The 14,857-nt window shown below is 34.3% G+C and overlaps 1 protein-coding gene across 3 annotated transcripts in view; it reads left to right on the plus strand.

Annotated features, from left to right (window-relative positions):
* LOC136038094 (uncharacterized) overlaps positions 1-12,433 on the plus strand; it is a 39,471-nt gene extending 27,038 nt beyond the window's left edge. For 2 of the 3 annotated variants that reach the window (XM_065721103.1, XM_065721104.1), the window contains 3 exons: positions 1,235-1,312; positions 6,165-6,415; positions 9,863-12,433. In XM_065721103.1, the coding sequence (XP_065577175.1) occupies positions 1,235-1,312; positions 6,165-6,415; positions 9,863-9,973 (440 nt within the window). In that variant the 3' untranslated portion in view covers positions 9,974-12,433. The remainder of the gene's footprint in view (positions 1-1,234; positions 1,313-6,164; positions 6,416-9,862) is intronic. The other variant, XM_065721105.1, reaches the window with a different exon arrangement.
* Positions 12,434-14,857: the final 2,424 nt, after the last annotated feature.

A 14,857-nucleotide genomic window follows, 5' to 3' on the forward strand; every position in this document is an offset into this window, starting at 1 on the left:
TTACGTTTTTTTTTTTTTATTGAAAGCGAATTTTTTTTTTAGTTTTCGTTCAATTAGTTTTTCTTGATATACTGGTTCTAGAATACAAATTGAAGTGGCTATTTCCAACAATTAACTGATGAAAGTCCTTTTGATTTGGATCTATATCTCTTTTTTTAACGAAAGTGAATATTTTTTTTTTTTTTGTTCAATTAGTTTCTCTTGATATACTTTTTTTGAAGGTTTCTTTTATTGTAATTTAGTTATTATGGCGGAATATATCATGTTCCAAGTGTTATGTCACACATTCTAAACGTTTAGAAAAGGATTAGAAGATGTTGCTAGAAAAGAAGACATGTTGAAGTAGAACTGAGCTACTTACATACATTTTTGTTGTCGTTGAAGGTTTTTTTTTTTACATTTTAGTCTTTATGTGTACTTATCACAGGCTTAGAAGTGAAAAAAATCACGTTTTAAATCGCTCTAAGATGAACATTTGCACCTTTTCGTCATAAATCTTTAAAAAAATAAAATTAAAATCGAATTTTTGACAAAAATCTAGTTGGAGGTACGTGTTCATTAAATTCAAATTTTAGTTCTCTGATCTCTTGATTCTTCCGTGCTAGAAACCAATTGAATCTGACTGTCTTTTACTTTTGTCGCTAGTACTTCTATTCATTTCCGAAAACCTCTTTTGTGCCATAAAACTCAAATTTGAGCCTAAAAGTCTGTGAACAAGTAACACTAACCTCAGCTTTATATTAAATTTATACATTATACATATTATATAAATTATACATATATATATATATATATATATATATATATATATATATATATATATATATATATATATATATATATATATATATATATATATATATATATATATATGCTAATATATAATACTATATATTTATATTGTATTTATAACTTATTGATGTGTGTAATAGTGGTAGTCGGAAGTTTTTTAGTTGCTTTAGATACATTTTTTTCTTGGGGGGGGGGGAGGATTGTTGCTTCAAAATACAGAGCTTCTGGCACGAATGTCCGTGTTTTCATGAATATTGATGGCTTTTACTCTATAAGAAAAAGGGGAATTTGACATTTCTGAGAAAAATACTAGGCGTCCTGGACATGCTACTGAAATACTTCGATATCCGCTTTATGCAGTACATGTAGTACACATAAAAGCGGTAAGTTTTTAATTTCTCCTTTTTTATAAATTGGGATTACTGAGGTATTCTAATTTCAGATTTGGCGAACGCAACCTTTAGCATGGAGTCCAGGGGTGAGGAGACGAAGGTTATTATAAAGTCAGGTGAGGGAAAAGGTGAGACTCGTGTCTTTTTTCAGATGTTTGTTCTTTCTCAAGCAAGTATCTGCTATTATTAATATGATGACAGTAAAATTTCTTCCTAAATTACTGAAAATTATACTTGTCTTGAACAGTCTTGGAAAGTATAAACAAAATGAAATTGAATTTTTGGTATATTAAATAAAAAAAACAAGTTTTTTGAAATGAAAGTAAGGAGCGACATTAAAATTTAAAACGAATAGAAATTACTCCGTATATGAAAGGGGCTTTTCCTCCTCGACACCGCGCTCTTTACGCTAAAGTTTTTTATTGTTTTAAACAGTAGAGTTGCGAGAAAGAATCAAACTTTAGCACAAGGAGCGGGGTGTCGAGGAGGAAAAGCCCCTTTCATATACGGAGTAATTTCTGTTCGTTTTAAGTTTTAATGTCGCTCCTTACTTTCATTTCAAAAAACTTGTTTTTTTATTTAATTTCTGAAAGTTTTTAATTAATACGTGTCTGATTTTGGCTCTCCGTACATAAATTATTAAAATGAAATTTGCATATTAATTCTTTTTTGGCTAAATGGCTTTCTCTTAGTTTTGATGAGACGATTTTGAAAAATAAGGGGTGGGGAAGGAGGCCTAGTTGCCCTCCAATTTTTCGGTTACTTAAAAAGGCAACTAGAACTTTTAATTTTTAACGAATGTTTTTATTAGAAAAAAATATACCTAAATTAAGAATTAACTTACGTAACAAACTTTTATATTCTTATATTTTTGATTATATATATGAGGGGGTTTGTCCCCTCGTTAATACCTCGCTCTTCACACTAAATCTTAAGTTTTGTCCCAATTCTTTAAGAATGACCCCTTAATCAGAAAGGCCGTAGAATAAATAGTTGAAATTACTAAAAATAATTTAGCATTAAGAGCGAAGTATTTATCTCCTCCTAAATACCTCACTTTTTATGCTAAAGTAATTTTAGAACCCCTCATATGCGTAATAATCTCTGTTCGTTTTAAGTTTTAATGCTTCTCCTTACTTTCAATTGAAAAAAACACTTTCATGTTTATATTTTCATTGTTTTTTGTTTAATAGTAATGCTAAAAAATCCTGCGACCTTTTCATTGAATTTCTCTTCCCCCATGAAATATTCCTCCAAGGTAAGATCCTCCCATAATGCCCCCTCCCCTGAACCCCACACCCAAACCAAAAAAATCCCCCTGAAAACGTCGGTACACTTCCCAATAACCATTACTGTATGTAAACATTGGTCAAAGTTTGTAACTTGCAGCCCCTACCCCAGGGACTGTGGGGGTGGGGGGGGTAAGTCATCCCCAAACACGTAGTTATTATGGTTTTCGACTATGCGGAACAAAACGGTTATCTCAAAATTTTGATCCGTGGACTTTGGGAAAAAATGAGCGTGGGAGGGGGCCTAGGTGCCCTCCAATTTTTTTGGTCACTTAAAAAATGGCACTAGAACTTTCTATTTCCGTTAGAATGAGCCCTCTTGCAACACTCTAGGACCACTTGGTCGATACGATGACCCCTGGGGGAAAAAAACAAACAAATAAAAACACGCACCGTGATTTGTCTTCTGGCAAAAATTACGAAATCCAACATTTTTGTAGATTGGACCTTGAAATTTTTTCTATAGGGTTCTCTGATACGCTGAATGCGATGGTGTGATTTTCTTTAAGATCGTATGACTTTTAGGGGGTGTTTCCCCCTATTTTCCAAAATAAGGCAAATTTTCTCAGGCTCGTAACTTGCGATGACAATGACTAAATTTGATAAAACTTATATATTTAAAATCAGCATAAAAATCTGATTCTTTTGATATGTCTTTTAGCATCGAAATTCTGTTTTTTATCACTTTTTGATTCTTAAAAGGGGCATAATAAATTTCAACTACGGTCGAATGAACTTCCTCCTAAGTTTATTCAACCACGCTTTCCGGAGAAGCATTATATGTTAAAGATGGGCTGCCAGTATAACGTACAGCCCTTTCCCTCAGGAAAGATTCAAACCTGGGATTCAAACCTGGAACCATAGCTGTTTGGAATTTGAATGATTTTGAACACATTAGCTAGCTCAAAATTTTAATCGGAAGAATTTCGAAAAAATTGCAAGGGGGTGTGTCATTGGAGTCCCCTTCAAAGTTTATAGGACCACCTCTTCCATAAAAAACCTCTGTGCCCCGTGGTATAAATTACAGCCCTTCTCTCGGGCTGTGGGGGGGGGGGTATGTTGACCCAGAAGTTTTTGATATCTGATCGTTGGACTACTTCAAACAAACTAGCAGTCTCAAAATTTTGATCGGATGCATTTGGGAAAAAAAGGGTAACCAGAACTTTCAATTTCCAATCAAATCAGCCACTTCTGAATTTTATACAACCTCTCCTTACATAAAACCTTATATACCCATTTTTTTTTTTTATAAACTTGCCACTGGGCTCGGGGGGTTTGTGTCAACCTTGTAGTTTTATTATCTGAATTATATATAACAAAATGACTACCTGAAATTTTATCGGATGTATTCTGGGGAAAAAGGGCTTGGGGGGGGGGAGGGGCTAGCTGCTCTCCGATTACTTTTGACTCTTAAAAAGTGAATTATAACTTTCAATTTTCAATCACAAGAGCCCTCTCTGAAGTATATACGAGCCTCCCTTCCATAAAAACCTTATATGCCCCCAGGGTATAACTTACAACGCCTGTTCCGGGGCCCTGGAGGGTTGTGTTGACATCGGAGTTTTGTTATCGCACCTTTGAATTATTTTTAACAAAATGGCTATCTCAAATTTTTATCCGATTCATTTGGGGAAAAAAGGTGTGTAGGGGTGGAGGTAGTTGCGCTCTGACCACTTTTGACTCTTAAAAAGTGCACTAGAACTCTCGATTTCCAATTGAATGAGCCCGTTTTGAATTTTATATGACGACCCCTTCCATATGAAGTGCCTCTGAGAAAATAAATAAATAATAAAACATTGGGGCCGTATGGCCTTTACTATAGGCAATGCTATAGCGCTGCCTCTGATAAGCGATAGCGTGTCTTCAGTCAAAATTATTTTGCATCACTCTATGAGGAATCTGAATTTTCTTCTTCTGTTTGTCAAGTTTTCTTTCCTAATGTTGTACTTTTAATTTATAAGTGTTGAAAGCTCTGTTTTCTTTCGAAAGCCTTTAAGTATAAAATATTAAATTATTATTATTTAATATTTATTTCATAATTTCATGTAATAATTTAAACCATATGTTATATTAAAGGTATGTCAAGAATTTATTAGTGTGTGCACATATGAATGAGCGTAGAGAAACTTACATAAGTAATTTCAGTATAAACGTCTGCACTTGCCTGTCTAAAATTAGTTTTGGGTTGATTAGGATAATATTTTTGCAAATTTGGTTTTGACTTTTGTTTTAAAGGAGAATATTTTTTATTTTGAAAATTTACGAGTCAGTTCAGTGCTTTGACCCTAAAAACCTCCATATTTTGCGTCCGCTATATCCAAATATCGAAAATAACCCAAGGGTTAGACTCTCGAACGAATGTCGTTAAATACTGCTGCATCGTGATTTATGTCTGTTTAACTCATTTGTTTATTAACAAGTCTACCTAGGGTTACCCTTTTTAATACTATCTCTAATATTCGTTGGCAAATGCCGTATACGAAAGAATGAAGCTATAAAAGCTGGATAAAAAAAAAACTAATAGACCAGTTAAAATGTCGTAGAAAGTTGAAGCAGAATAAATGAAGGAAGAATCGCCCCATTTGTGGGCTTTGTAAAATAGATACTTTTATCGTAAAGGGGGGGGGTGTGTAGCATATATATATATATATATATATATATATATATATATATATATATATATATATATATATATATATATATATATATAATCTCGATTTGTAATTTGATATTATTTTTTATAGCTGGAAATGAGAGTATTTATGGATTTTTAATATATAATTTTGTTATACCTTTGATGATTAGTGTTTATTGTTTTCTTCCTAGACTTAATTGACTATCATTGGACTTACTAATTTCCTAATTTAACAAAAATTGAGCGTTGAATAAATTTTCACTGTGCGCCAAGTTTCGGAAATATATTTGGAAGTTGACCGCAATCTGTATCAGCTATTCATTGAAATTGAACTCCAGCCATCATTAGCTGACGACATCAACTATATGGCTCAAGTTCTTTTTCATTGAAGACAACCTTCAAAATTGGACAGGAACTCAATTCAAGTCAGTTTTGCAAAGACCCCAAAATTTTAGCATATTTGGTCTGCATAGTACCGTTAGAAGCCTGCTAACACCAGTTTTCTTAATACCAATGGGCAAATGATGGTCACGAATTCTGGTTCTTTCGAATGGACAACCGTTTAACGACTCTTAGATTCATTGTTATCATAGTCTTTACAAAATGAAAAAAAGATCATCCGTCGGAAAAATTCTGCATGAGATAGGTCTATTGGATACTGTAAGCTGTCCATCTTGATGGACATTGACGTGGACGCCATTGCTTATATAATGTTCATATATAGAACCTGAAGAGGAAGACTTCTAAAAGGAGAAGTTTAACCCTATTGAAATGTATTACAGCTATGTGGCAAGTTACACCTCTACATTTTATGGAGAAAGATAACACTGAAATGCGTCAATTCTCAAGGGTTTCTATTTCTAAGAAGAAACAGAAGAAATAAGTAACCTTAAGACGGTTGAATACCCTGAATGCAAGTAAATATATGTGTAATATAAGTAATATATATGCAGGTCTCTAGACAGCGTACTATTTTGTCAATCTTGGAAGATAGGACTTGTCATATAGGAAATTCGTCGATGCATATTTTAGAAATAATTGTTTCTTGTCTTGTAGGTGTAGTCAATTTGACTCCACCCATGGAGGATCTAAATGTTGATCCAAACATGTTGAATGAAACAATTACAATCAGTGTGTCAAATGATGGTCCTGTTGGTTCAAACCCGGATGTTGACAACAGTGTAGTCTCATTACTAAGTTCTAAGAAGTCCATTCCGTTCCCTGTTCGACCATCTTCAACATTGTTTAAAAAGGCGGACAAAGAAAACATGTTTCGTGTTCCTACTTCGAAAACCGTTAAAACTAAGGTATAGTAACTTAAAAATGATTTAAGTTGAAATGCGTACTATTTGTTTTCTCGCATTTTTTTTTTAATGTGTGTTGTACAGCTTTTCTTCTTGGAAAAGCAGTTGGAAAATGGACTTATGATATCTTAGCTTAACATCAAAGTTCTCTTTTTGTCATTTATTTTTTCTTTTTATTATTCCACTTATCTTATCCACTTATCTTTCGAAGGAGTAGTTTTTTTAAAGTGGACTTTGGTGTCAAACCTGTTTTACCGTTTATTTTATTTTATTTTTGTAAGATCCAGAAAATCAAAAATGGATTCTTGAGTATTTCTGCTCTTCTGTCAGGAGAGGAGAGATAATCAGGAATTACCCACTTATGAAAAAAAAACACGAAAGAATGAAGTAAGATATGAAACCTATCATGCTACGGCTAACGCTAAAAGTCCTACAGACACAAAAAAAATAAGTAAAATAAAATTGCAAAAAGCATAAATAATAAAAGGACCTATAGGAGAGTAAATGGTACAAATGATTTACTAGGTAGGTAGGTAGGCATGCGTTTATTTCATCAAAAAAAACTACTAAAATTGTACTTACAATCAACAATATGCTGCTGAATTTAGGGACCTAAAATGACACTGTTCAGCAGCAAAACAACAACATATAAATGATGACTATTCACTCGAAATCAAAGAAATACGCAAAGAAAAAAAATGGACGAAACGCTATACGATCTCTAAACAGCCATCTCTCACCTTAAAAAAAAATTCTTTATTTTAGTTCTTATTAGTTAGGGAGACTCTCTTGCGACAGGCATCAAAAAAGAAAACGAACCTTAGGGTTTGCTCTCCTATGAGGATCCTTTTTTTATTCCTTTCCCTCAAGGAAAAAAACTTTAATTTTCCTTGAACCCCCCCCCCCCAAAAAAAAAAAGAAACCTAAAGGTTTCGGATCGATTCCCCAACCTTCAACGAAAATTGTTTGAATATCGTGTAGTTATCTTGATTATCTCGAGTTTCTCCTGAATTCTCTTTTTTCATTATACCTTTATAGTATTACTTACCCTTTTATTTCTTATTTAACCCTGGAACTTCTTAGTGAGGCTGTGTCTGAGCAATTTATTTTTGAAATTCAGTTCGAGTTATCATTTTAGGATAACATATTACAGGTCGAGTGAAAATTTTACCGAAATAGTAGGGCAGAGCTAAATAAAATGTAGATGTGTCGACGCTAAAAGAAGAAAAAAAATGTTTAGTATAAATTTAATTTCTTATGAATTGTCTTCAAAGTCCACTCAATATGGGTATCATGAGAGAACATCTGCCTGTATTTCCTCATTATCTCATTACGCCTACCTAAATTACCTCCTCAGTATATAAGAAAGAACAAGACCAGAAAATAGTTTCAGGGGCAACACCGTAACGCTGCCTTAACAAAGAATATAGTAAAACTAGTTCACAGAGAGGGAAGAAAGAGAAAGGACCCGCTAGATTTGGCTTCAGTAAGTGTTTAAAATTGGCTTGGGGCGTTTGTGAACTTCGTGGGATGTTGCAGAAGCAATAAACATGGTTGGGTAGTGAACAAGAGCACCGCAAGGAAATTTTCCCAGAGAGGAGAGTACAATATAGACTTTTTTTGAGTATTTAAATGGAAGTATTTCTTGTTTTCCTCTTTTGATGTATTTTTATGGCACTTGATATTAACGAAGTGACATATATCAATCGCAAATTCTGTCGTTCTGTCTGTCTGTCGGTCCCGGTTTTGCTACTTTAGGCACTTCCAGGTAAGCTAGGACGATGAACTTTGGCAGGCGTATCAGGGACCGGACCAGATTAAATTAGAAATAGTCGTTTTTCCAATTTGACCTTCTGGGGGGGGGGGGCGTTAATCCGAAAAAAAATAGAAAAATTGAAGTATTTTTAACTTACGAACGGTTGATCAGATCTTAATGAAATTTGATGTTTGGAAGGATATCGTGTCTCAGAGTTGTTATTTGAAATCCTGACCGGATCTGTTGACATTGGAGGGGGAGGGGAGTTGGGAGGGGGAAACCTAAAATCTTGGAAAACACTTACAATGGAGGGGTCGGGATGAAACTTGGTAGGAAAAATAAGCACAAGTCCTAGATACATGATTGACATAACCGGAACGGATCTGCTCTCTTCGGGGTAGTTGGGGGGGGTTAATTCTGAAAAATTATAAAAAATGAGGTATTTTTAACTTACGAACGGGTGTTCGGATCTCAATGAAATTTGATATTTAAAAGTATATCGTATCTCAGAGATCTTATTTTAAATCCCGACCGGAACTGATGACATTGGGGGGAGTTTGGGGTGGGGGAACCTAAAATCAAGGAAAACGCTTAGATTGGAGGGATCAAGATGAAACTTGGTGGAAAAAATAAGCAGAAGTCTTAGATACGTGATTTACATAATTGGAACGGATCTGCTCTATTGGGGGGGGGGGTTTCTGAAAAATTAGAATAAATGACGTATTTTTAACTTATGAAGGAGTGATTAGATCTTCATGAAACTTCATATTTAGAAGGACCTCGTAACTAAGATCCCTTATTTTAAATGACAACCGGATTCAGCGTCATTGGGGGGGACAGTAGGGGGCCGGAAATCTTAGAAAATACTTAAAGCAGAGAGATCAGGATGAAACTGGATGGAAGAATAAAAACCTGTCTAAGATACGTGACTGACATAACCGGATCTGCCTCACTTTGGTGGAGTTGGGGGGGGGGTAATTTTGAAAATTGGGGTATTTGTAACTTACGAAAGGGTAAACAGATCTTAATGAAACTTGATATTTAGAAGGATCTTGTGCTTTAAAGCTCTAATTTTAAATTCCGACCAGATCCTGTGACATTGGGGGGAGTTGGAGAGGGAAACCGAAATTCTTGGAAAACGTGAAAATTGGGGTATTTTTATCTTACGAATAAGTGATCGGATCTTAATGAAATTTGACATTTAGAAGGAATTCGTGTCTTAGAGCTCTTATTTCAAATCCTGATCAGATCTTTTGACATTGAGGGGAGTTGGAGGGGGAAATCTTGGAAAAATTAGAAAAAATAGGTATTTATAACTTACAAGTGGGTGATCGGATCTTAATGAATTTTGATATTTAGAAGGATATCGTGACTCAGAGCTCTTGTTTTAAATCCAGACTGGCATTAAGCCTCTGATTTTCCTTTTAAAGTAATCTATTGATTCTTAGAATTTTGTTAGAGCTCATACCATATGAGCTCTTGGCTCTTAACTCTTCTTGCCTCGTCACAAGTGCCATATGAGCTCTTAGCTCTTGTTAGTGTATTCTTCCTTTCTGGGGGTGGGGTATCGTCTCCTTGTTGGTGACAATGGCAGTGGAGACTACAGGGCCGTTTTTCTTCTTTTTTTTTCTCTTCTTGATTTTTATTGGCTTCAACCCAAATAGTGAATTTTTGTTACTTCTTCTTTTTTATAGGCAACGTGGAAGGTTAGCCTGTACGTCCAATTTGGCGAAAAAGAACTAGTTTTTAATGTCATTGTATGGCCGAGAAATACTAAGTACAAAAGGGTGATTATTTTTTTATGATTTTTGATCCCCCTCTGATTTACTTCACATTGAGTATAAAAAGCGCTGAAATCAAAGGAGTTATTGTTTGCAATGAGAGTTTCAAGAAAGCGTTGGAACCCTTTTTAAGGAACACTCTTAACTTTAGCCAAAATTCAGGCAATTGTTTGCTAAGTGCTTTGAAGTGAAATTTCGGTGGCTAGTGTCTAACATAGTTTTTGAGAGTCAGTGGCTTAATTTAAGTTAGATTTTTTTTTGTTTTACGGATAACTCTCTTTGTATTGTTCTATTGAAATTTGTAAGTTTCTTTGTTTTACTTCAAAAAGTGTGTTGTTATCTACAGATGTTCTTTCCATGTCGATTGTAGGACTATGTTCCAGAGCAACCATATTTCATCCTTAAATTGGAGGCATGATTTTTTAAGTGTATGTTTTAAAGGCATGTTTTAAAGTGTTCGGATAAAACTTTTGAAAAGCACCAAAATATAAGTTCTCATTAATATTACTAAGTATGAAAACATAATTGTCTGAAAAAAAAAAGTGAAAATACTTAGTTCTGAACCAGTAAACAATACAAAGTGTGCGTCATCAATCCTGGCCCAAAAATAACTAGCAAAATAGCCCAAATATTACCTTTTATTACTCACATAACTTCATTTTATGTTGCTCTAAAAGTTATTTGAAATCAGGCTTTATTTAAGTGGTTAAAATCTCTTTCAAATTTCTTTTTTATTCTGTTTCCAATGTATTTTGCTTTTCAAAAATTGCTGGAATAACTTTTGCTGCTGTTGTAAAAGAAAAATGGCGGATTATGTGAAAAAACGAACAGAAAAGGTAAAAATTTCAAATAATTACACCAGAAACCAATGAAATTGGAATGGGATTTGATCGACGATGTCTGTAAAAGAACTTAATGGAGCGTTTAGTTATGCTAAACATTGCGCTAAAACGTTAAAATGTTTTAGTAAAAAAAATATTATGCGACATTAGAAAGAAGTGAGTTCGGCTTTTTTTTGCTGTTTTGGGCTGTGAGGGGTGACTTGTTGCCAAAATTAGCAATGAAGCGAAGAACTAAAGCTTACAATATATTATGTATGATAAGATTCCCTCAAAACCGAACTATTATAAAGGTTTATATAGGATCGAAAGAATTCTTCTTTGTACCTCCATGTTCGATATAACAGAATTCAGCTTTGGGACGAGATTCCTTTGAAAGGAGCTTTCTTGCACATATTGCAATAATACCGAAATTCCCACAAAAAATCACTGATTGAATAGTTTTAAGTGGTGTATTTCATAAACTCTAATATTGTTAGATATCCTGTTACGTTCAGTAAGTTTTCCTTTGTAATTTTTTATTGGGAATCTTATAGCTAAATTTTTTTGGATTTGCTTTGGATCTTTTCAAGTGTAATTTCAATTTTGAAATTCAAATTTCAGTCTTTTATCTTCGGAAAAAAATGTTTTAGATTTTACTATTACAAAAGTGAGGTGCTCAGTTTTACTTGAACTATGACCTTTTGGGGGATTTTAACAAATGATAGATTTAATTTCTTGTTGAAAAATGTCATTTAAAGGCGTTTTTATCCCTTCGGAAGCTGTGCTTAATCCTAATAATTAGGGATCCAGGCGTTCCTCGTTATAAGAAGTTCACGAGTAAAAGCACCAGATTTGTCAGCCAGTCATTGAAAGCCAGGGTATTTAAATCTACAAACTTAACGCATCCAAGACTATGTCCAATCGTATGCGTCTTTTCTTGCACGTATGCACTCTATTAATTCTTGGATGGAACAACTAGCCACATATTTGATTGCCCAGCAATACTGATCCAAAGCTAATATTCAGGATCTAAGCATTCGAGGAAGAATTATGCCATTGTTATACGAAAACCAGCAGTTTTAACGCCAAATCGGCGTTTTCAGACGCTTTGTCTAAATTTGAAACCCCATTCAGAAACATTTTTATTTTTATTTTACAATATTTATCAAAACCAACCGGAATGAAATATTTACCTTCGAATAACCATTTCTACTTTCCTATCTTAATCTTCTCCCATTTTCCTCTTTTTGTCAACTTATCAACTTCTTATCTGATACCACTTCTAAAATGTTACTTGTTATATTTTGAAGACTAATTGGCATATAATTACTATGTATTCCCTCTTCTTTTGATTTTATTTTATATAGCTCTTCATATTTTTCTTATAAGGAAGATTGTGTTTTATATAACTCAAGCAGTGCTATATCTTCTTCCATTTAGCCATTGAAACGATGTAAATTTGCTATCTAGCTCCTCAAAATAAGGTGTTCATGATTTAAAAGTAACAGAATTTTGCTGTTGCTGAATATGACTTTCATTCATTCTCTTCTCAATCCTTCAAATATTCTCTCTTCTTACTGTTTTTTTTTTCTGTCTCCTTGTATACGAGATTGTAATTTTGTCCTATACATATATCTGAAAATAAAGTATATTTGGATTTTCGTTTCGTATTCCTTTCGTTGTGCTTTTTCTAGTGGTAAGTTCAGCCGTCATCTTGAATATTCACACACAGCCTCGAAAATGTGCTCCGTGCAAATTGATGTTTTTACGGATGAGGAACGGGATTTATGAGAGAAACCAAACAAATTTTAATAGTTTCATCTGCTCAGCTGCTGTTTGATTCAATACTCTCCCTTATCTCGTGCCATTTTTAGTTTTTATAGTGTAGAAATTGTCATAACATACATAAATAATGATCTTCAATCTTCCCCCCTTAGATAACTTTTTTTTCAAAACATATTTCTAAATTTTCGGTTACTGTGGGCTGGAGCTCGTTTTTTACTAGATTGCGTCTAACGCCGCAACCATGATAAGATAAATATATTAGGAATATTACAATGAAATTAAACACACACAACCTAAAAGGCTTTGTTCCCGGTAGTACGGATGTGCAGGGACGGAGGACATTTACTCATTTATTTGACACATCTTACACCTTGACATGACAGTAACATCAAACAGTTGGCATAGATAAAAAAAAATGAAAAGGGGAAGGGTGAAGGCCCCAACCAGATGGCATGTTTGAGCCGGTTCAGGCAGACCTTTCCTCATAATATAAGAGACACTGGAAGGACCAAGATCTGTCTTTTCAATGGAAAGCGAGGAATCTGAATAATGCTTGAGTTATGAAGATGATCATTAGACCGTTCAGGGACAAACGGTGGAAGGCATCTAAGGACCTTGAGATTCTAGATCAAATGACGTATTAGAGGCTGAAGTTGAAAAATTTTATAGCCAGCTTTTCAGCCCTGTATCATTTTGCACCACTGAAAGTGACTTCAGAAAAGATGACAGCTGCCGCCTGGGATATGATCAGACAATAAGAGACTTACAACTTAATCAGAAAATGAATTAGGATCTTCAAATTCAAATCAGGGGAAACACGGCTAAGATTTCTTAGACTACCAATATCCCGCAAACCTTCATCTGATCAAGATAGATTTTAACCAATCTTACATAAAGCCCTTATATTACCCTCCCATATACAAGCAGGAAATTTGGTAATTCAAAAGGGGTAAGTCAAGATGTTGGTGCAAAAGGTTGATGCCATGTGCGCAGTCAATCCCACTGTTCTTATCACTCTCGCGACATTTAGGAATTACTATAAGTTATCCTATGACCGTTAAACACACCTATTGTCCATAAATTTTTGAAATGTGCTTAGAATCAAAAGTTAGGAAGGTTTCCTTCTTAAGTGAACCTCTGAATAATGAATTGGATATAAATCTTAATCTCTGTACACTTAATAGATAATACTTTGCTAAAAGTTTAAATACGCTAACTTATGTCGTTTGGACTTTTAACTAAACTACAATTAGAATTACCACACTCTTTATATATTCATACCTCAGAATACTGTGCTTTTGGGTTTGAACGCAAGACTAGTTTCCTGCCGTATTTAATTTTGGACGACCAAGACCAAAAAAGGTTAAATATAGTAACCTTTTATCTTCTTTTGAGCCAGTCTGGAACGATACCTTTGTTGCTCAAGAAAATATATTCATCTTCCTCTATAAAACTTTCTTCTTTCTTAGTTTTCTTAGAAATATCTTTCGAAGTTTTCAATGACACAAGCAATTTTCTGGGCGCATTCCAAGAAAGTGGGTAGCTGCTTTTACCGCCATGTACTGCTGAGAGTATATTAAACCCTCTACTACTTCAGTCAGCAGTATCTTTCTGACTTTGATTTTCAGGTTTCTGAGCTCGGAAATTTCCCGTCCTGTACCTGCACTAAAATGTGACAAAGCAATCAAATCAAGCATAAAGTCAAACAGCTCCATAATCACTGTTTCTTTGCTTTCGCGGAGTTATTTCACGGACAACCAAAAAGAGATGGCTCCAAAGACATTCCTCTTATACCGTCACAACAACATCTTGCTCCCTTTCATATGGTGAGGACCACTAAATTTCGATTGAATACCCATTTTGCTACGTTCCACATCAGTGTTACCAGCTATTAAATTGTATAGAAAGGTATAGCAAGAGTAAAGGCCCACCTAAAATCTCAGAAAAATTATCGTGTTTGCATTAACCTAATAAGTTATCGATTAATAATAAACTGTGAGCAGATTACTGTCATTTCCTGTGTCCTTTGTGTCATTTCGATAGTACGGGCCAGACCAAAACCCAATTCTTGGGTATGTGCATGGCTGGCTCATAAAATTTTTAAAGAACTTATTTAAGTTTGAGAATAATGCAACGCACATCGCAAAAGTTGTGTTTTGGTGGTTGCTTTTGCATCACCTTCCTGCACTAAGGTGGCATGCTCACAGTTCTGTTTCCAAGACAAATGGTTGCTTTTACATCTAAGTAGCCAACCATGACGGCTCTACCAAAATGTTTTTGATCTTCTTTTATTCAATGGAAA

The sequence above is a fragment of the Artemia franciscana genome, chromosome 17 (assembly GCF_032884065.1).
Source record: "Artemia franciscana chromosome 17, ASM3288406v1, whole genome shotgun sequence".
NCBI classification, from domain to species: Eukaryota; Metazoa; Arthropoda; class Branchiopoda; order Anostraca; family Artemiidae; genus Artemia; species Artemia franciscana.